The 24372-nt window shown below is 33.7% G+C and overlaps 1 protein-coding gene across 1 annotated transcript in view; it reads left to right on the top strand.

Moving 5' to 3' along the window:
* The window catches only part of LOC129232370 (LIM domain-containing protein jub-like), a 48764-nt gene that overhangs the window by 3955 nt on the left and 20437 nt on the right, over positions 1 to 24372 (top strand). The window contains exons 2-4 of the mRNA XM_054866521.1: positions 4901 to 4968; positions 13368 to 13430; positions 23545 to 23675. Of these exons, the coding sequence (XP_054722496.1) occupies positions 4901 to 4968; positions 13368 to 13430; positions 23545 to 23675 (262 nt within the window). The remainder of the gene's footprint in view (positions 1 to 4900; positions 4969 to 13367; positions 13431 to 23544; positions 23676 to 24372) is intronic.

Genomic DNA, 24372 nt, shown 5'->3' with positions numbered 1-24372 from the left:
GTAGCGAACTTGCACGTTCTTGGTTTTGCCATGCCCACTCAAAAAAAGCAATTCCATTGCATCACAGTTCGATTCCATCACTCGTAAGAACTTTGTGTTTAAATTTATCAGAGTTTATCTTCATTTGTTGAAGTTTTTAAAAAGTAAAGACCTTTACTCAGGCGATAGAATACAGAAAGAGAGGAATCCTAACACTCTAAAACAGTAGTGCCCAACATACAGCCCGCAAAACCAATCCATGCGACCCTCTGCTACGTTCAATGTCAGGAATCAAACATGTTCTGGAATTTCTGAATCTCTTAATTTATATGGATTTGAAAATGTGCAAATAAGTAAACAAAACAAGTACTTTTGAATCAGAAGATTGATTCATTACTGAATGTTTTTTTCAAAAAAATATCTGGTTTAGAAACATAAAGAACTAAACTATGTGGCTTTACTTTAAAGAATCAAAATACTGTCAAGTTATGTGGATGATTAAATGCACTGTTGACACTGAAAAGTAACTTTTGAAGCCAAGTTATTGAAACTTAGTGATGACTTATTCAACCTTTTGTCTCATTCATTATCATTCTGCCTGTTTATAAAAAAATATATTAGACATTTAAGCATCATAATTTTTATTTCACTGCATTTTTACTTTACTTAAATTTATATGATGAAGACAAATAAGAATAGTTTAGTTTTTTGAAGTGTACACTTATATTTTTTACATTACGAGTAAATGCTTCAATGAGGCTGTGGCATTCATGTAGACGTTTTGCTAAAGCTCATTTCCAAAAATTAGCAAGTTTGAGATTAAATAGTGCTATTCTCTTCGTGAACAAGGTCATGAAAAGTTTTATTGAAGTCATGAAAAAGTCATGCACTTTTTTCATCCAAACAGAGTATGAACCCTGATAAAAATTTTAAATCATTGCTTTTAATTTCCTTGTCAGCCAACAACGAATTCGGTTATCAACCGCGCGATTGAACGCTTAGCCATTATTAAAAGCTGCTTTGAAAACGCGTTATAATTCAAATTCTATGAAACATGGAAGTTTCAAACACATTCTATCAGACGCAGAAAAACATTCTCTTTAATTTGGTATTAAATTTTGAAATTTTCAACTATGTTTTCACTGCAAAAGTTGCGAAAAGCCTTTTAGAGGTTTTTAATTGATATCTTCGTTAATGAATGTCATCCTAAGATGCAACCTAGCTAAGAACACTCTCGATCAATTCTCCTTTCGAACAAAAATTTTTTTTTTTTCAAAATCGGTTCATCCGTTTAGGCCTTAGAGTGCCACAGACAGACACAGATACTTCAAACTTATTACCCCCCTTCCATTGTGTGTCGGGGGTTAAAAGGAAGAAAAACAAATTTTCAAAAAATCGCTTCTAGGTGCACATTTCCGTGCTACAAACTAATTTTGTGCCGAATTTCATGAAAATCGGCCGTACGATCTAGGCGCTTTGCAAGTCCCAGTGATACAGACAAACTTTCAGCTTTATTATTTGTAAAGATAGCCAGTTAAAATTGAAAAAAATACAGTATACTCCCGATTATCCGTGCTAATCACTGGGCGGCCTAGCACGGATAATCGAAAAAACACGGATAATCCGAAAAATCATTTAAGGAATATGCAGGTTAACTTTTTAAGGGGAAATTAGAAAAAACTAAATAATATATATATATACTCACACAAACCGAAACTTTTCTTCGAAATGTATTGCTTAAAAAAAAATCGGTGATACATTTTTTTTAAATTGTTGCGTATGTCCGTACGAATTTTTCTTACTGCAATTATTTCTCCGTAATAGTAACTTCTTTCACTCATGTAATCCAATGAATGTTCCACAGATTGTAGAGCATTAGAATGTGAAATTGTATAATCTTCAATTTCGGTATCATCACTTGCGTTTGATTCAGTAACTAGTTCAATGATATTTTCGTCAGTTAGACATTGAAATCCCGATTCACGTTCGTCGCTTTTAAACCACTCTTCGACATTTTCAGCGTCAACTGATTCGAAACCTTTGATTTCTTCAACTTCCTCAATGATGTTATCGATATTATCGATAACATCATCGAAGCTTCAGAAAAGTGTGATTCCGAAATGATGCACGGATAATCCGCAAACCGGATAACCCGCACACGGATAATCAGGAGTATACTGTACCTTCAATATTAAAAAAAAAACTTAGGTATTATTTAATATTACTAATAAACGTTGTCTGGATCCAGGGTGCATACAGCTCAACATGGAAGAGAGGACAAACCAAGGGGAACCCTGATGGGAGGTCACTGTGCCCTCGCTGTGATCTCCCAAAATTTTTCGTATTCAACAGATTTTGTTTGATTTGGCGAAATTTGGAGTTCTATTCTGCAAAGTGGGAGTTTCCGCCCTTCCAAGACGTTCTGGGCACCCCTGGGCAGGTCCATCATTTGGGCAATTAAGGGGGGGGGGGTCTATTGCCAAGGGCCAATCCAAGATTTTTTTCTCGCTACCTATTTTTGAGAAAGTTTTTTTTTTTATCAGCATTTTTTTTTTTTTTTTTTGAAATTTTAGAGGCATCCTAATTTTTGTAAAAGAGAAGTAGAAAAAGTGAAATTTTAGTTCGAAAAGTGTAAATATACAAATACAAATGTGACGACCAGCAACAGGCTCTGGGCCCAGCTAGGCTGGTCCTAGCCAATTAATTAGTCCCCAATGAAGATCAATGGCCCTCTCAAAGCTATCCACCCCCTTTACCCGCCTCTTCCGGTAAGCTGTTCCAAGTGCCCACGACCCGGCTAAAGTAATAGTTTTTCCTGATTTCCAAGTTAGCCTGAGATTTAAATAGCTTAAAACAATGACCCCTCGTCCTGCTTTCCCCGCAAAAATTTAATCCATTTACATCTTTCATTTTGATAAATTTAAATAACTGAATCATGTCCCCTCTGACTCTCCTTTGCTCCAGGCTATACATGTCAAATGTCATCTAGTATTATTTTTAACAGATTTCGTTTTTTGGGGAGGGGGGGGGGGAGCAAAAAACCTAAGAAGTACGAAAAATATCATCGTCATTTCAGCTTAATGAGCTATGTACTGTGTACAAAATAGGAAATTATGAGAAAAACGGTTTCCCAAAACAGATGTTGAAAGATTGCGATAATATTGCATAAATACACTTAGGCGAGAAACAGCTAAAAATAAGTTAAAATATTACAAAAAGTTTTCTATTTAAGCGATTCTTCATATAAATTTGATTAGAATTTTATTTTATGAGTAAATTTTGTTTTAAATAGAAAAACAAATTTTATATTTTAAAATGCGAATTTTTGTGAAATTTTCGATGTTTTTGTGAAGCCACTGATTTTATTACTTGATTTTTGTGAAAGTACCGATTTCAAAACAAGATTTTTGTGAAGGGTACCGAAAAACGGTAGCAAAATCAGCCTGTGTTGGGCCCTGATTGCTCCCCTCCCCCTTCCCCCTTCTTCCAAGATTTTGGAAGCCAATGTATAATTCTAAAATGGTAGCGGTGACTAACTGAACTAAATACCAATAACTTTTCCTTTTTAATGAGCTCCCAAAGATGATGTATATACACTTTGAAACTAGGTGACAGTTACTACAGCCAATCTCATTGGTAAATTTAGAAATTAAATTAATTGTCATTTTAAAAGTAGTTTTTCTTTCTTTTTTTTTTTTTTTGGTTTTATTTTTAAAAAAAAAGGATTTTGGAGGGGGAGGGGGGCAGCTGCCCTCCCTTGCCTCCCCCTCCCTCTGGATATTTATTCCCTTAGTCTGGATGTGTTAATCTTATTGCTGCACATTTGGAGAAAAATTAAGTAAATACTTAAAATGCATCGTTTTTTAAAAAAAAGGAGGATGACAGCCAACCATGGACATGGATAGGAATGGCCATTATTACAATGTTATCTCCAAGGAAACTGAAATATGCATGGTTAACAAGTGTAAGAACTTTATTCTCTGTCCAAAAAATTTCAAATGAAACACCTGTACCAAATCATTCGCCTTTTTCTGCTCTATCATAAAAATTATGAATGATATTTTAAAACATTTGGTATTCAATACGGACACGATTTTGTATTGATCATGTCCATACTTAGTGACTTCGATATAATATATGAAACTTCTTTTAGTACAAATTTTTGAATAAAATATGTTTTTTTTTTTTTTTTTTTTTTTAATACAGTAGAAGACCGTTATAATGCACACCTTGGGACCACAGCTTTTGCATTATACAGGTTTCTGCATTATATAGATCATTTCACAAATTTTGAAACTAATACTCAGAATATATCTATATATTAGCACTTCTGAATGAGTTTTATCTGCAATGAGTATTAAAACACTAATATTACAATATTAGTCATTCACAAATAAATATATTTCACAATCAAAAGAAAGTGAATTATCCTGCACTTCTGCTAGCTTCATGGTTTGCATAACAGCTGCATTTTCAAGAGCCATCTGGTATTTTCTGTTTACTATGAGTACTCATTTTCAATTTAAAAGCTTTGAATTAACATGGAAAGATGAAAATCTGTTTCAAAATTTAATTTGCCTAACAATTTCTCTGTTTTCAAAGCAAAACAGAGGGATTTTTCAAACTTCAAAACCTATTGTTTACTTCTGAAAAGTAGTGCGGTTTATAGAGAATTGCGTTATACAGGTCGGCGTTATAACGGTCTTCTACTGTAGAATGTTTTTGGAATGAATGCCATCTCCTTCCTATTCTAAAGTTTGATTAGCCCTTGGCAAGCTAAAGTTTTTACCACACAGTTCTTTTTTCATGGGGCTCAACACAATTTATTTAAACTAAGGATTATGTCAAAGTTTAATTTATCTTTTTTCTTTAAGTGTATGAAATTAATGTATGTCTTTTTGTTTGTTTTTTCGTACTGTAGGTCGAGCGTTGAGAGGCAAAGCTTTTTACAATGTTCATGGCAAAGTGTATTGTGAAGAGGATTATTTGGTGAGTTCTTCGGACTTTTCCGTCTACGATTGTCTTATAAAATGTTTCTACGAATATTTTTGTCAAAACTTTTTTTTGTGTGTAAAATAATGTTTAGTGAGATTAAGATTACCGTATTACCCCACATTATCTGGCATGCCGGGAAATGCAAATTTTCCGGCATGCCGGATAATTTGAGGTTTCTTTTGCAACAAAACAAAAGTAATTTTCCCCGTTCAGTTCCAAACAGGAAGCAAACCACCATAAGGGGAAAAAAACCCCCGAAAGTAACCTTATTTAAAAAAATAAATGTGTACTGTATATATATTTGTGCTTGTTATTTATAGTAGGTTATTATTAATGGATTTTTAATTATATTCCAATAAAGTAATAAATTCAGAAGCAATCATCGTTACTGCGATTTGTTGATAATTTTTTTAAATAAATTATTTTGGGTTCCTTGTAGAGAAATAAGTTTAATTTTTATTTACTGAAAACCTATGGTAAATTCTTTAGCACTTGTTTAGGGGCGGTCACTTACTGCTTAAATGTTTGCTTACTTAGTTTTAATTTAATTTTTGTAAAATTACTGTCGGACCTCCATACATCGAAGTAGCAAATTGCTGTTTAAAAATTCAATGTATAGAAATTTTGATATATAGAAACAATCTTATTTTATCATTAAAATCTCGTAAAACATAAAACTTAAAGCTAATTTTCGTGTATGAAACCCAATTTCTAATTACACGAGCATCGGATTTAATGAAAGTTAATAATTAAAAAAATAACAGAAATTACATTTTTGGGCCTTCATACATCTTCATTCTTCGGCAATTCAACTTGATTCGCAACATGAGGGGATTTTCGTTTTGACGATGTAATTGAGAGAAAAGTAAAAAATCAATCTACCTAACTTGAATGATTTTTACTGAAGCTAAAAAGGCAAGGAACGATAATCAACAGACAAAAGGGATAACTTGAAACTGATTTTACAGCGTTACTGGTTGCAACTTAGATTTGAAATAAACTCGAAGGAATTATAGAACTCCAGAACTGTACAACGACCTATCTACGCACCCCTCAACCCCAGATTCCTTATGAGTTTCGTAGCAACCTTTAGTGAACATAATTTTCTCCCCTAACCTTCAATTTTCATGAAACAAACAGTCTAAAGTGGAAAAAAATTCGATATACAGTGGCTCCCAAAAGTGTTCGTACACCTTGAAATTTTGTAGTAAAACCAAAATGATGCAAAACTGAATTTGAATATGAAGTCCAATTTTTTTCACACCATTCTTATGCCATTCTGAATAAAACTCAGTAGTTTTTTTTCAAAATATTGCCAGATTTTATTTTGAAATCTGTCAAGAAATGAAGAGACGGAGAAATAATGCGCCACAAAAGTCGTCGTACACTCAAATTTTTTCGAATAAATTCATGATTAAAACTATCATATGTCATTTTTTTATTATTTTTGCATTGTGTTGACCCTTAAAAGTCATTTGGCTTTAATTTTTTGTTTATTTATTCCTTAATATTGTGCTTATTACTTTAAAATGACTGGTATTTGAAAAAAACACCACAAACACCATTCGAAATTTGAATTGTTTACTCACAGTAGCGGTAAATTGGTTTTAAATGTCTCTAAATTAGGTAATTTATACCATTCTATAGTGAAGTGCTTGATAAAATGCTTTAAATACAAGAATAGGATCAAAAACAGGGTAAGAAAAGGTCAACTGGCAAAGTTAACAGTGCGTGATCGGAGGTTTACAGTTAAAAAAATTATAAAAATACACATTTGAGTGCTGAAAAAATTTCTGCAGAATTGAATGAAACATTTTACGTTTAATTTTCACCTAAAATTGTTCGCCAAGTTCTCTGATTAACTGGATTAAATGGGACCTCTTCCTGCAGAAATTTTCTTGTTCGTGCGAATAACAGTAAGCTTACGCTTTCCGTCGCAAAATCAATGATAAATAAGCTCAAAACGTTTTGGAACAACGTCTTACTTATAGATGAAAATAAATTTAACATTTTGGGTTAAATTGTTGTATAATTGTAAATAAAAGAAAAAATGAGGAATTTAATCTGAAGAACTTAGTTGGATCAGTTAATCAGGACGGTGAAAGTGTTTCAGTGTGAAGGTGCATTACAGCATCAGGACTTGGAAATTTGGAATTTTTTGATTAAATAATGACTCATGCTGTTCATTTAAATATTTTAAAAAGCAATTTTAAACTATTAGCCCAAAATTTGGTAATCGGAAACAACTTTGTTTTTTATCGAAATAACGATAAGAAGTACACGTTTGCATTTGGTGCCTCAAAAATTGTCCTTAAGCTTAGAAATACCCCCTCAATCTCCAGATTTGAACTTAATGTAACATATTTAGAGATATCTGGGGGCTAGATTACGAAAATACATCATTGAAACGAAAAGCGAACTAGAAACAGTAAGACTCGAAATGCGGCTGAACACTTACTCAGAAATTGCGCAAAAAAGAAAGAAAAAAGAATGAAATCTATTCCCAGACGTTTAAAAGCTCTTGTTGATACTGCATGATGTTCTACTAAATAATAACTTTGTAAAAAGTTAGAATATTTACTAATTTTTTGACATTTTTTCAAAGTGTACGAAGACTTTTGTGAGATAAAATTTCCGGCAGTTTTTGGTTTTTGATTTTTAAAAAATTATGTTTTAATGTTTTATTAAAAATTTTCATGTAGTTTTGTTAAATATAGATCATAGATCTTATAATAAAATACCTATTCCGAAATATTAATTCTAACCAATGGATAATGGCCTATTTCATTGAAAATCGTAGGTGTACGAACACTTTTGGGAGCCACTGTATACATAGAGATTTTTTTTCGATATATAGAAACAATTTTTCTATGCAATGAACATAGAAATTTGCTGAGATTTCGATACATAGAAAATTTTGATATATGGAGGTTCGACTGTATTCATTTTTAAACAATATTTTTCTTGTTAAAATAACAAATGACATTGTTAGTAAATATTTTTTAGAAAATTCAGCTGTTTATTAATACTAATAAGATATGAACTTATATTCATTTTTAAGCTGAACATGTATTTTTTCTAGTATTATTATTTGTTACCTAACCTCAATTTTTCCAGCATGCCAAAATAGACCAGGGAAGTGTTATTGAAAACCTGGTGACGCCCAAATCAGAGTGTATACAGTTTTATTCAAAGTTGAAACTATGAAATGGTCCCCTAATGACTATATGTACTGTCTGACCACCGATTATATGGAAAGTTTAATTTCCGGTTTACAGGCGGAAATGGATGCGCCTGTTACCTTTCGGAGATGGTTGTTTCTCTGATACAGATGTGCGAGTTCACCTCTTAGTTGCTTCGGCTCAGTTTTTTAAAAATGGCAATTTACTCATTTCAATAATTTTCAAATCAAAACTATAGTTTTGATTTATTCTAATACTAGCGTATTCGATCTATATTCTCACTCAAAAATTAATTGATTTATCTATTTTTACAACATATTTTTGAGCTTACCGTTTTGCTTTTATATTTGCCAATGAAATGAAAACATTTTTTTTTTTTTTTTTCCCATATAAACTCATTTTGTTTTCACTCATTTTCCTCTCGATGAACGCAATAAATAAATAAGGCCCTAGTTAAATTACAAAACGCGTGCATCAGAATCTCATCGCTATTTTTCCTTCTCCCCCAGCTGGATTCGTTCAGGTGGAATCGTTTTAACTTGGCCGATTGCCAAATTGCATACAATCTGTGGCCAAACAGTACTGTGTGTATTTGTTGCTATTCTAATTGGCTTATGTGAGTTTTTGCATCTCTATTCAGGTCTGTGCCTTGAGGATTATGGGTAACGTTGCTATTTTATGTTCTATGTCCACATCCGTCACAATTTATTTTCCTGTGCACATTGAAATGTCTTTCTTCCTCCTTCCCTCCTCTCAAGCTCCCTGAACATAAAAAATTATTTGAAGAAAGAAATCCTTAAAAAATGTGAAATACAGTTGGCTCTCTGCTTAACGACTCTCTATTTAACGACGTCTTTTCCCGGTCCCACATGATCCACTACAGTGTTAAAAGCATTCTATTTAAGGATACTTTCTATTTAAGGACGATTTTTTGTGGTCCCTTGAAAGTCATTAAACAGAAAGCCAACTGTATTATCAATTTCTGAGCGCAATGTTTTGTGCTGGAAAGTTTCCTATTTTCCCAAACATAAATGAACCCCTTCAGGGCAGGGGTGCCTCCCCCTCAAATTTTTCTCAACCCTCTTTCCATTTTTTTCGATTTTTAGCTCTCTTTTTTAATTAATTTATTTTTAAAAAATATTTTTTATTTATTCATTTATTTTAATTCTTATTTACTATTATTATTATTTTATCAGAAAAGTTTTGACTTTTAATGACATACACACACATACAAACTGAATAAATAAATGACATGAAATATAAACAGAATAGAATAAAATAAAATAAATAAGTTTAAAATAAATTAATAACAAAATTTCAATAAATGAATTTTAAAAAGTTTTAAAATTCCCCCACCCAAAAAAAAAGTTTTGATGGGGCACCTTGCGCCATAATCCCCCCCCCCCCCGTGAGCACACCTGCTTCAGGGGAATAAACAGAAGAAAAAAATACTTCCCCAAAATTTCCTGTCTTTTACCCCGACGATTCCCATCTCTGTGAGAAAGTATTTTTTTAAAAACTTATCTTTCCTTTAAGTTATATGAAACGATATGTTTCAGAAATATTACATATGTGTAACGTTAAAATAAATGTTAATTAAATAACGTTACTACATTTTTTTTGTTAAATATTCGTCATGTTTCTCAATAATAGAATTTCAGACCAGATGTACAGTCGAATGCTTGCAATATCGGGCTGCTTCGTATTATCTGGCACCCTGACCTCTCCACAATAAAAATTTTTACAAAATATCCTAACTTTCACAGATCAAAAATATTGGATATATACATATATATCAAAATATTTGGATATACAGTCAAACCTTGATATCTCGAACCTCTTTATCTTGAAACCCTTGATGTCTCAAAAAAAAAAAAAATTCCCCAGCATTTTCTATAAAACTCCTATGTATCTTCCATTGTTATCTCGAAATTTATTTTTCGAAAGCCTTGATATGTCGAAATTTTTGCACAGAAGATAGTTTCAATTCTCGTTTTTCTTTGGCCACTTTTTGTAATAAAACCAGTTCCAGGGACAATTGCTTAACGTTTTCCATCCCTTTTCTTGGAAATTTTGTGAAGAGAGGATTGGGGCAAGATAATAGGGGAGTGTTGGTATGAGGGAGGGGCTGTGTTTCCCCCCCAGAGTTTAGAATCTTTGTGCATTTGTTGTCCACTTTGAGGAAAGGGGGTCGGTTTTTCGTCCGTCAGTTTTCGAGCGAAAACGGAAAATGCATTCCTCATTTTCATCATTTTGCTTTTTTGACTCCTACAAAATGGTTGCTGAGAATTTTTTGAATGTGGGGTTACTGGTTGAAGATAAAATTATAGAATTTTTAAATTTTTAGGTGAAAAAACCAAGTTGAAATGGTTGTTCATTTTAAAATCTCATCCTGTGCACTTTCGACAATTATAAAATTTCTAATCTAGTAAAATACTGAATGCTACTTTATTGATCGTAATTCAAAGTGGTCCTATAGTACATATATAAATGCATATAGCGTACGTGTGTGTAATTGTGAGAGTTACTAGCGTAATTATTTTAAAACCTTGATACAGTAGAAGACCGTTATAACGCACACCTTGGGACCAGAGCTTTTGCAATATACAGGTTTTTGCATTATATAGATCATTTCACAAATTTTGAAGCTAATATTCAGAATATATCTATATATTAGCACTTTAGAATGAATTTTATCTGTAATGAGTATTAAAGCACCAATATTACAAATAGTTCAAAAATAAATATGTTTCACAATCAAAATCCTGCACTTCTGCTAGCTTCATGGTTTGCATAACAGCTGCCTTTTCAAGAGCCATCTGGTATTTTCTATTTACTATGAGTACTAATATTCAATTTAAAAGCTTTGAATTAAGCTGGAAAGATGAAAAACTGTTTCAAAATTTAATTTTCCTAACCATTTTTATTTTAGTAAGGCAAAACAAAGGGATATTTTAAACTTCAAAACCTATTGTTTACTTCTGAAAAGTTGTGCGGTTTATAGAGAATTGCGTTATACAGGTCGGCGTTATAACGGTCTTCTACTGTAACTCAAAAACTCGATATCTCGAATTTTTTTCCGTTCCGAGAGATTTGAGATATCGAGGTTGTACTGTATATATATCGGATATTTTCAAAAATATGATGATCTTCTCGAACCCTGATAAGGGGCCTCCACTCCTTTGCTGCCCCGGGGCCTCCACACTTCCGAATCGGGCCCTGAATGAAGTATTAATTTAGTTGATGCTGAGCTTATTTGTATTTTAAATAAGTTGTACAGTGAGTCAAGTACATACGGGGCAAAGTGAAATCGTTTGTTTCATTTACTCACTCAATCATTTAATATGAATCACTTATGTCTTCATTAAAAAATTTACTTACATTCCTTTGTTTCAGGGTTGGCAAGTTTTTGCCGGAGGCGGAAAAAACCACGGTTTTTACCGCCCGGCAAAAATAGGTTTTTGCCAGTTTTTGCCAAAGTGGCAAAAATAGATTTCGTGTTAACAACTTACGGACAGTTTTTTTTTCCTTTTATATAAAAGTAAAAGCATGAAAAGATTTTGATAAAAGGCTTTGCCATTTTCTGTAGAGTGAGTTAGTATGACTAAAAAGTAGAGTGAATGTAGAATGCACATATTGATCAGCTTTTTTTTTTTTCTTCTTTTTAAATTCTTCTCCATTTTCCCAGTAAGTGAGAAAAAATGCATTATTTCTTTAGTGAAGAAAAGTTAATATTTTTCTATATTCAAGTAAATATTCTGTTATTAATAAGATAGCTTAAAAATCTTAGTGGGATCAAAAAAAGTGATTAATTAAATATATATAATTAGAATTCATTTTTTTATTAATTTACTAAGTTTAAGTAAACATTCTTTGTTTTAGCATTGAAAGAATTGGCTCATTCTGAAAAAAATTGTTTTAGCAAACATTTAAAATCTTAAGTTTTGCAATCCCAACATTTGTTTTTTATTTATTTTTCACCTTATAAATGAGAAGTAACATGGAGAGACATAACTAAAATATTAAAGTGCATTATTTATATTATAGTGTCACTATTTCTTGATTAGCACTATAATACTACTTTATTTGCAATTAGGTTTTTTGCCGTTTTTTCCATTTTTACCATGGTTTTTTTCCATTTTTGCCATGGTTTTTTTCCACCGGCAAAAAACCCAACCCTGCTTTTACTCTTTCTAATTCGTTTATCGTTTCATTATCTTTTCATTTATTCATTTAAATTCTTATTTACTGATTCTTTTGATCAAAAATATTTTTTGCAGTCGAATAGAAAATATTTCATTTAGAAAAATATTTTATTTTTCACTTTGCCCCATGAAAAAAAAGGGTGACATCTTTCCACTTTTTCTTGAAGACTCAAACTTACTGCCAAAAATTACCGTATTTTCCTGCGTATAATCCGCGGATTATCTGCTAAAAAAGGCAAAGTTTATGAGGTGGGGATTATACGCAGCCGCGGATTATCTGTGATTTTTTCCCCCCTTAACACCAACGCATTGAACCTCAATATTTTTTTACAGTAGGATTCACCGATCAAGACCGTACGCCGACTGAATGTTGTTTATTTTACGAAGCATGCGTGTTCTTCCTTGCTGCCTGCCTGTATGTTGGTTATTTTACGTTGCTTGAATGTTCCTCTTGGCAATTCAGGTCATGTAAAATAAGCAACTTTACAGTGAAATAGGTAGCCATTTGCGCAAGATTAGACCGTTTGCTCCTTTGACTCGACTCTTTGTTTTTCAAGTAATTAGCGTACCATAATCAAGATTTCAGGAAGAAATCATTATACTTTAGATTATATTTCAGATTAATTTTGATTATGCCTTCAAAGTAATTACTTCTTCACGTTTTTAGTTTAGTTGCTCAAATGGTGTGTTAAATTCAAACTTTATCTTTTTACATCGTATTATCCGCGGATTATACAAAGCTCTTTTTTCTTCGGGCCGATTTCAGGACCTGCGGATTATAGGCCGTCCGCGGATAATGCGCAGAAAAATACGTTAAGAATACTGTTTCAACGCAAATTTTATTTTAAAATACAATGTTCTTTCTTTATGTAGTGTAATTTTCGAAACAAATTTCCGATTTGTTCATTTTGAAAATACTCAGTCATCTTAACCATTTCCACATTCCCCTACATGAACTTTTAGTCATTTGCTTATTAATGTCTAACTCTTGCGTTCCTTGTTTTAGTACTCTGGATTTCAACAAACGGCGGAAAAATGTGCGGTGTGTGGACACCTAATCATGGACATGGTGAGTTGTGAAAATTACGAATGTGTAGCCAACATCATTAACTACAACTTCAATGTTCCATACGGAACCATTGTTCTCATTAAAGCAGTCTCTTGTATCTGTCTCTTAGGAATCTAATTCTCCCGTCCTTTGCCAGGGGCGCAACCAGAAAATATTTTTACAGGGTTCGTACGGGTCATGGAAATCCTGGAAAATCATGGAAAAAAATTAACAGAATTTCAGACCTGGAAAAGTCATGGAAAATTGAAATTTTCATTGAAAGTCATGGAATTTTTTTTCAAGTCATGGAGAAATGTCCTGGACAAAGAGAAAGGAACAGTAGCTAAAGGAGCATTAGAAAGCAATAGAACATAAAAGCTATTAAAAGTGGAAAACTGAATGTTTCAAAAATCAAATCTGAATTTTTAAATCTCATTGCATCCACTTCTGTCGCAGCCGCTTGCCTGTTTTGTGATGTGATTTTACTGGCTTGGACATCTCTTATTTTGAATTTACTGTTATTTTCAACACTTCTTATGTTTCTTATTCTGTAGTAGCAAAATTTTACGTTCTTAGTTTCGCCAAGCCCTTTCAAAAAAAAAGCAATTCAACTGCATGCGAGTTCGATTCCATCACTCGTAAGGACTTTATTATTAAATTTTTCAGAGTTTATCTTAATTTGTTGAATGTTTTAGAAAATATAGATATTAAGTGAGGTGACAGAATACAGAAAAAGAGGAATTCGAATGCTCTAAAACAGTAGTGCCCAACATACGGCACGCAAAACTAATCCATGCGACCCACTCCTATGTTCAATGTGGGGAATTAAACGTGTTCTGGAATTTCTGTACCCATTAATTTACATGCATTTGAAAATATGCAAATTTTTAAACAAAACAAATATACTTTTGAAGCAGAAGATTGATTCATTACTGAATGTTTTTTTCAAAAAAGATCTGGTTTAGAAACATAAAGAACTAAGTAATGTGGCTTTACTTTAAAGAACCAAAATACTGTCAAGTTACCTGGATGATTAAAGGCGCTGTTGACACTAAAAGGAAACTTTTGAAGCAAATTGATTGAAACTTAGTGATGACTCATTCAGCCTTTGTCCCATTCAATATCATTCTGCCTGTTTAAAAAAAAAAAAACATTTAAGCATCATCATATTTGTTTCACTGCATTTTTACTTTACGAAAGTTTATATGTTGAAGGCAAATAAGAATAGTTTTTTAAGTGTGCACTTATATTTTTTCCATTACGAGTAAGTGCTTCAATGAGTCTGTGGCATTCATATAGACATTTTGTTAATGCTGATTTCCAAATATTACCAAGTTTGAGATTAAATAGTGCTATTCTCTTCTTGTAACGAGGTCATGGAAATTTTCATTGAAGTCATGAAAAAGTCTTGGAAAAGTCATGGAATTTTTTCATCCAAATAGAGTATGAACCCTGTTTTTAGGGGGGGGGCACAATTTTTTTTTTCACAACACTCTATCGTGTTCTCTCTCTCTTTACATGGATATATATTTACTAGCAAAAATACCCGGCGTTGCCTGGGTCAGTAATAATTATTAGAAAAAATCGTTACGTGCTTTTGTTTTCTGTTTTAAGTGAAAGAATTTAAAACACATCTTTTTGACGTGATTAAAAATCGAGTTTCTTCCTTACCCATAAAACTAAAATAGCAATAAGTATAAAGAACAAAGTAGTATTGATTTAGAACCGAAAGCACTATATTTAAGCATATGCAAATTTAAAAAAACATGAAATTAATCTTCTCATGTTTAAAAAGATTAATCTGTTGATACTTTTTTTTTTTAACACGGAGTCTAAAACCTTCTCTGTATGGCTAATGAAGTACGAAGTGATTAAAAAAAAAGTAGCTGCGCTCGTAATCCCCTTATACTTGCTTTAGTTATTTCGGGAGATTTCAATCATTGTGGCTCTTGGTGCGATTTTACCGAATTTGCGAAAGTCGTTTCGGGGTACCTTCGATGATGCACCCCCATTCTTTCCTTACTTTGTAAAACGATATGATATTAATTTTCGTTACAGAGATATCGTCGCCAGATGCTGAGATATTTTTGGTCACCATAAAATGGCGCTAAACAGTTTCATCCGAAATGTTTCCAAAATAAGTAATAAAATTTGGTGATTGTTTGAAATTGTGCAAAAAGGAAAATTAATGGAAGTTTTTGTGCTGTTTATGGATTTGCCTAATTTAGTTGCTGGATTATTTAACACAGTAAAAAAAGTCTTTTGAAAATTCTTTGATTGGCGATATTTTGTTTACATGGTGAAAGCTGAGAAACATTATGACGTAGTCTTCGGCTTCAAAAACAGCAACGTTGAAAAAACTGCCAAATGCATCAGCTACGGAAATCTTTCTGCAAAAATTTTGGCGATCTGCTGGTTGTTTGGATAATGAGTAAGTGTTCAATCAGCATAAACAATAATAAAAACCATTAATTACATTAAAGTTTCGTTTAAATGGAAAATCATCAGCCAAATCATGTATTATTTGCCAATCTTGTGCAAAAAACTTACTTCAAGATTTGACTTGAGAAAAGCCTTGAACAATCACGAAAAGCAAAGAAAGTCAACAATACAACAATTGTCGCTATCGACAGGGAGTTGAGATGATACACTAAATACTGTATTGAGTTGAGGAAAGCCTTCGAACATGGATCTAAAAAGCTCATAACTCGTTTTTTATTCTACTTAGAAATTTCGAACAGGTGCCATCTTCAGCAGAAAAATCAGAGCTTTCGATGGAGATATAATGTAAATATGTGCAAGTATTTTTTCATCCCAATATTAGAGAATTTATACAAAAATTGTGTTTTATTGCCCCCCTAAGGGGGTTTTGCCCCCCCATAACGGGACGAAAACTACCCTATGTGTTATTCTGATGCATAAGCTATATTATTGTAAAGTTTCATCAAAATCCGTTCAGTAGTTTTTGCGTGAAAGAGTAACAAACATCCATACATCCATCCATACATCCATACATCCATCCATACAGACAAACTTTCGCATATATAATATTAGTAAGATTATTATTATTGATATTATTTAGTAAAATTCCTTAAAATCGTATAAGTTTTGCAATTTATTCAAAAACTGTTGCAAAATTGTTCTTATGCCAAAATTGAAATCACGTTAAGAATAAACTTTAAAGTACTTGAAACAACAGTATGGCGGTAAGATTTTCAAATTAATAAATGGAAATCAATACTTGTTATTACTCCGTTTACTATATTAATGAAATAAATTAAAATGCACACAAATTTTTATCACCAAAAGCTCTAAAATATTCATATTTTTAAGATCATTCAAGGAGGGGAAAAAAAAGGAACACGTTAAAATGGCATGAAATCACTTAAAAATACAACAAAATATAATCAATAAAATCACTTACACACTTGATGAGGTTACACGACTAACGTTTATAATGAGTTCCTAACTACAGAAAAAATAAATGCCGAAAAGGAGAGGGAGGGAGAAGTTTTAAATGACCTCTCGTCGTCCCTGCTTACTTTGGAACCACTTCGTTTTCTCAAAGTGCGTTCATCTTCGTTCGAATAAAAAAAAAAGTAGTGTTTTTGAAAATTGTTCAAACTAGCGTTCTGGGGGGGGGGGGGGCACTGGCCCTGTGCCCCCCCCCCCTCTGGTTGCACCCCTGTCCTTTACTCTGTGCTTTCTGGCTAATATTTCTTTGTGTAGATTTAGGTGTAGACGGGCCCGGATTTATGCATGAGCTGAGCAACTTATAGCTCAGGGCCCCCGCTTTGTCGGGGCCCTCAACTCGTGAAAAACTGTGTGATTCGTTCCTAAGGAAGATGGGAAGTACTTTGAAAAATTACTTTCATTTTCAAGTGCTTAAAAACCATGGAAAATCTTGAAAAGTGCGGCTACAAAGCTTGAATTTGAAAGAGGTTTTTTTTTTTGTTGAAGAGAAATGAAAAAATATGTCAAATTCAGCTCCTTGCCACATTGCACATCGAAAATGTAACAATCAATTCTTATGTTTCTGTAACATATTACTTGTGATAAATTTTTATGACTTGCACGTTTCATTCTTGCCATTTGTGTAGTTCTAAATTTCCTGTTTAGCCCCCCGAAAAAAGTGTTGTCAGACTTTTATTCCTTTTCGTTTTCTGCACTTTTTGTGATTATTGAAAAAAAAATATTTGCAATGAAAAATTTATATGGTTTCTTCTCATAAACTTAACCCTCTGTTGGTCATGGGTCATGTGTGAAATTCTTCCCCATGAAATATTTTTTTGCAGTAACTTGCTACAACTCTTCGAAATGGTGTCATTAAATAAATATGGAGAAAAAACAACTGGAAAATAAATTTACCCGAATAAATTTTTTGAATCCCGAATGTGCACTTTTGAATGTGCGTTGATGCACTTTGAATCATATAGTGTAATTTTCCACAAAACAGAACTCGCACAATTCCATTACACACAGTTCCATTTAAAGCTTTATTATCCTTCCCTACTAACTGCCTAGTCCGGTCTAGTGGTTCGATTCCCAGGGAGAGCATTTTAGAATATTACCCTCGTAAATATTTCAGAATAAATTCAATAAAATAAATCAGACGAATTAATTACACAATTAAAAAAACAAAATTGATTAAATTAAGCCATTGAAGCTCAGGCACGAAAGAACATGTTTTATGACGTAGAACAAGATGGCGTCGTTCAAAAGCGTGACGTCATAGATGACGTCATCATACCCTCGTAAGAGACTTCAAGAAATCAGTGACGTCATCCTAAAAATACCCTCGTAAAAAAGACAAGAAATCAGTGACGTCATCCTTAAAATACCCTTGTAAAAGACTATAAGAAATCAGTGACGTCATCCTAAAAATACCCTCGTAAGAGACTTCAAGAAATCAGTGACGTCATCCTAAAAATACCCTCATAAAAGACTATAAGAAATCAGTGACTTCATCCTAAAATACCCTCGTAAAAAACGACAAGAAATCGGTGACGTCATCCTAAAAATACCCTCGTAAAAGACTATAAGAAATCAGTGACTTCATCCTAAAATACCCTCGTAAAAAACGACAAGAAATCGGTGACGTCATCCTAAAAATACCCTCGTAGAAGACTACGAGAAAAATCCAAGATGGCGGACGACCACGCCCCCTCAGGACTGTTGAGTTGTTTTCCTCCTTCTGCCCCGCGGTTTACGGCACTTACTACTTAATGAGCATGCAACGAGTTAGAAAGTGATGAATAATTTGAGTGAGTTAAATATGGAGAAAATTCAGCCAAAGCCATTTTTTATTTGATTCAATCTTTATTATCTACTGATAAAAATAAAATTATTCCTGATTAATGTGCGGTAATCAGTTATAATTTTATTTCTCAAGCAATCTTCATCGTTTTTCAGTGTATTTATTTATACATAACTGCCAACTTATAGGATTTAGCAGTACATTCTGAGATTTTCGGATATGCATGGAGAACATTTTTGTAAGAACTTACAGAAAATCTATTATTTTGAACAAGTTTTTGATAGACCATTTTTGAAAGCTGCAAAATCAGCAACTTTTAAAAGTTTAAGGTCAAAGAAAAAAAAAGTTTATTTAATTACTTTATTTTTTTTTTTTTTTGCTTATAATAGCACAGATCAAGTAAAGGTAAGGATTTGAAAGTATTATAACATTTTAAATTTTAATACTTTGCTTTATAATGGTCAAAAAAAAGCATTGAATTATAGTCACCGGGTACATTGTAAGATTTTTTAAGTCGGCATGTTGGCAACTATGTTTATATTTTATGTTTTCGAACGGTTTTGATGGATAACTAACTACCAAATGGCCCGACCTTGAGGGTCACGGATTTGGACAAAATTATAGGTATGAGTCGATTCTCCCTAGATATGAGCACAGGTAAAGCGGTTTGACTGCGGGTCCAAAGTTGTTAATTTGTGCCCAGGATGCAATGGAGTTTCCTTTAAAATTACCATTTTTATCTCTTTTTCTGCTACTGTACTGTAGTATGAGCCATTTGCATACTTACCTTTGAATTAATTATGTCGAATACTAGTTTTCAATAATCGGTTCTCAAATTTAAACTGGCTACTACTTTTAACTTCAATAACTTAAATGCCAAACTAACATAGTTACAGGATATTTACCGTTTGCAAATGAAACTAATTACAGTAGAAAACCGTTATAATGCACACCTTGGGGCCAGAGCTTTTGCGTTATCCAGGTTTTGGTGTTATATAGGTCATTTCACAAATTTAATGTTCAGAATACATCTATATATTAGCACTTCAGAATGAGCTTTATCTGCAATGAGCATTAACGCACTAATTACTCACCAGGGCCTGATTACCACACAGGCTGACTAGGCCTAGGGCGCCATGTTCCTAAGGGGCCCTACATTTTTAAAAGAATTATGCATAGCATTGCAACGATATAAAAAATACATGTATTTAAAAAATATATAAAAAAAATTATGACTTATTAATTGGAAAAAAAACTTCTTCGAAGAGGAATTTTTAATCATTCTGCCAGTAACGAATTTACTTGGTCACGATGATGAGGGGGCCCAAAGGGGATTCATAAATGCACATAAGTTATTTATACATAGTTGTGGGATTAGACAAAGAAGCCTCCAAAAGTGCATTCGTGCTTTAAAAATGTAAATCAAACACTGCATAGTCTTCATGCTGCCTCCAAATTAATGTGGGCCTAGGGTCTCACTTTTAGTTAGTCGGGCTCTGTTAATCACTTCCAAATAAATACGTTTCGCAATCAAAAGAAAGTGAGTTATCCTGTACTTCTGCTAGTTTCATGGTTTGCATAACAGCCGCATTTTAAAGAGCCATCTGGTATTTTCTTTCACTGTGAATACTCATTTTCATTTAAAAGCTTTGGAATTACGATGGAAAAATTAAAAAGTGTTTCAAAATTTAATTTTCCTAACCATTTTTATGTTTGCCAGGCAAAACAGAGTTTTTTTTTTGAACTTCAAAACCTCTTTGTTTACTTTTGAAAATTTGTGCGGTTTATAGAGAATTGTGTTATATAGGTCAGCGTTATAAAGGTATTCTACTGTATTTTCGTTTTATATTAATCGTCTGCTAGTAAAAAGTATTTATCGTTTGTTAATAAACACATTTACTTTAACTGGATATTGATCATCTGCTGTCAAAGATATCCCACGTTGATAAGCAAAAAATGGGACAGGAGAAACAGCTATGATATATTGTGCACGGCACCAGAAAAAAAAAAAAAAAGAAAAATTAATTTGAATTTTGACATCTTGAATTCAAATTATGTTTTTCGCAATCAGGAGTGCGTGTATGTAGGCATGTGTGTTTGTGTGTGGGGGGGGGGGTGTTTGTGTGTACGGGGTATATGTGTTTGTGTCTATGTGCTGGCATAAGTGTGGGGGCGGGGGGTATGTGTATGTGTGTGTAGGCATATGTATTTGTGTCTGTGTGCAGGCAGGAATGTGTGGGTAGTTATGTGTGTGTATGTATGCGTATGTGTCTGTGTGCAGGCATGAATGTGTGGGTAGTTGTGTGTATGTGTGTGTATGTATGCATGTGTGTTTGTGTGTGTATGTGTTTGTGTGTATGTGTATGTGTGTATAGGTGTATGTGTGTATAGGTGTGTGTATGTGTTTGTGTGTATGTGTGTATAGGTGTATGTGTGTATAGGTGTATGAATGTGTGGGTAGTTGTGTGTATGTGTGTGTATGTGTGTTTGTGTGTGTATGTGTGTGTATGTGTGTTTGTGTGTGTATGTGTTTGTGTGTATGTGTATGTGTGTATAGGTGTATGTGTGTATAGGTGTATGTGTATATGAGCTTGTGTGTGTGTATGTGCGCGCGTGCGTGTGTAGTTGTGTATGTATGCGCGTGTGTGTAGGACATGGATGCAACCTGGAGACTGTTTTCGCTAGAGGAGCAGCATCGTGAGGAGCCGGTGATGCTGCAGAGAGTGCTGGCGGGAAAATAAAATGATAGCACATCAAAACAGTAAAGTGAGAACAATAAGCCATCGTGATTGCTCAAAAAAAAAAGATCGTTTTGACTTTTCATGTAACTTAGATAGTGCCTATAATAAATACGTGTTCTCCCTCATACCCAATTTACTAACAAAAGATGCCAAAGATGTCGGGAGATCGAACATAGTGTCGAAGTCTGAAATTCCTATGGAAACTTCGTTGCATTTCTGAGGCCAAACTAGCAACTTTGGACCCTCGTTGCAGCCAAACCAGGGCCTATGCAGTCAAACCGCTTTACCTGCGCTCATAGCTAGTGGGAATGGACCTATATCTAGAATTTTGTCAAAATCCGTGAACCTCAAGGTCGTGCCGTTTGGTCGTAAGCTTTAGTTCTTAAGTATAAACAGGGGTGATTGTGATTTCATCAAAAAATACCTGAAAGTTTCAAAGCGAGAACGGGGGGGGGGGGGTAATCTTTGACCCTTATTACTTAAGTGCACCTTTGCCATAGTATTAAATAGTTCTGAGTCAAAATAGTGTGTGTACATGTGATTAAATTTTTAATGGGTTACAAAGTTACTTTTGAGCTGGTGTTATACAAATTATCTTGACATTTATTTGTCCATCTTAAGGGATAGGTGTCCATCTTAAGGCTCTTGCAGGTATATTTGATGAGTATTATATAATTTAAAAAAATTGCGGAGGTAGGGAGATAAAAGCATAACAAAAAAAAACATAATTCCGGTATTTTCGGACATGAAAATACCGGAAATACGTCCGAAAGTACCGGAAATTCAGTAAAATACCGGAACACAATCACCCCTGGTATAAAGCTCTGTATATTCAATGATTTGCTTGAAAACGAGATGAGACACGCCCCCTTTCAGTTTGGAAAATTTCCGTCTCGAAAGGTTTGCGCATTTCGGCCCCAAAAAGCAGTGCAGTAGAAGACCGTTATAACGCCGACCTATATAACGCAATTCTCTATAAAACGCTCAACTTTTCAGAAGTAAACAATAGGTTTTGAAGTTTAAAAAATCCCTCTGTTTTGCTTTGCAAGCATAAAAATGGTTCGGCAAATTAAATTTTGAAACAGTTTTTCATCTTTCCAGCTTAATTTAAAGCTAGCTTTTAAAGAAAAATTAGTACTTACAGTAAATCGAAAATACCAGATGGCTCTGAAAATGCAGCTGTTATGCAAACCATGAAGCTAGCAGAAGTGCAGGATTTTGGTTGTGAAACATATTTATTTGTGAACAACTAATTGTAATATGGGTGCTTTAATACTCATTGCAGATAAAACTCATTTCGAAGTGCTAATGTATAGATATATTCTGAATATTTGCTTCAAAATTTGTGAAATGATCTATATAACGCAAAAACCTGTATAACGCAAAAGCTCGGGTCCCAAGGTGTGCGTTATAACGGTCGTCAACTGTATGGAAGCTTAAAAAAAAACCACGCTGTGCTATTCTCGCCTTCCCCACTCATCCGGGCTGAATAGGGAAGTTGCAACCTATTAAATGTTCATATTTTGGCTATTTGATATTGTTCATTGACCCTCAAAACTAAAAAATTCACCATCGCGAACTTTAAAACACCGTGGTTGATTTTTAATGAATTTTTAAAAATCCACGCGCTAAAGTACGTTCTTCTGAAACGTCACGAGCCTACGTCACAGGGCACTCATGGGCAGACTTCCGCCGAAGATCCCTTGTTTTCGCTAGGGACATTTTGAGCGCGCTGATATTTTTATTTTTTAGAAATTTAATCATCCTTTTGAACACACTATGGAGGCCGGGTTCGTTAAAGCACAATCTGAATAATCTTCCTCAAGTAACATCAATGAGGATAATCGAGTACTTCCGAGAGGGATGAGAGGTTTAGTGTTCCAGAAACGCGAGGAGATAAGCCTTTCACGTTTCCTCTTCGAAGTCGAATGCGTGACCTTCGGCTTCTCCCCTATCGGAAGAGGGCATGACGTCACTTCCTGTGCCAAATGACGTCACAAGAGCTTGAACTTAAAAATTAACTAAAAAAAAACTACTCATCGTATCGCAAAATTTTTTTCACCTATGATGTTCACACATGTTACTCTATCATATAAAAATAAAATTGAAAAATGGAAAACTTCCCTATTGTTTCCAGATCCTGCAGGCCATGGGCAAGTCCTACCACCCGGGTTGCTTCCGCTGCTGCATCTGTAACGAGTGCCTCGATGGAGTCCCCTTCACCATCGACATGGACAACAAGATCTACTGCGTCAACGACTACCACAAGTGAGATTCGTTGCCAACTCCACTGACTCCCGTTTTCCGCTTCCGTCTTCCGATTTCCCGTTTTTTACCATTCTCTCTTTTCAGTCAATCATCAAAAAGTTTCACTTTCTTCCCAATAGGTGGCGCCCTTTAATAATCATCCACCAATGTCGGGGGATAAGATCTTTTCCAATCAATAACTCATTTAGTAAAAATAAATTTTTTGGGAGCTTTCCACATTGCATGTTCAACGAAGCACGTGCTTTGCCGAAAACGGCAGCAGATTTCAATCCTTTTGCATCTTGAAACTATTTCAATTATTTTGAAAGTTTGAAGGTATTTTAACATGTGCTACCCTATACCCACTTATTTTAAAGTTTATTTTCATTATATATTGATTTTTTTTTCGGATTTTAGTAATTAAATGTTTGTAGCTACTTTTTTTGGTGGAGACTGGGAATGTACGAAACTTTAAGCAAATTCTCCTTATTATTTGGTTTTTCCTTTGCAGTATGTTTTTCTTGCTGCTACCAATGAGCTTACATCTGCGAAAAAATCCCATTTCGCTTTAAATTTAGTATTTATGTTACAGTATACTTCCGATTATCTATGCTAATCACCGGGCGGTGTATCACGGATAATCGAAAAACATGGATAATCCGAAAAATCATTTAAGGAATGTGCAGGGTAACTATTCAAGGGCTAATCAGAAAAAACT

The sequence above is a fragment of the Uloborus diversus genome, unplaced genomic scaffold, assembly GCF_026930045.1.
Source record: "Uloborus diversus isolate 005 unplaced genomic scaffold, Udiv.v.3.1 scaffold_12, whole genome shotgun sequence".
NCBI classification, from domain to species: Eukaryota; Metazoa; Arthropoda; class Arachnida; order Araneae; family Uloboridae; genus Uloborus; species Uloborus diversus.
This window is presented reverse-complemented; position numbering and strand designations above follow the sequence as displayed.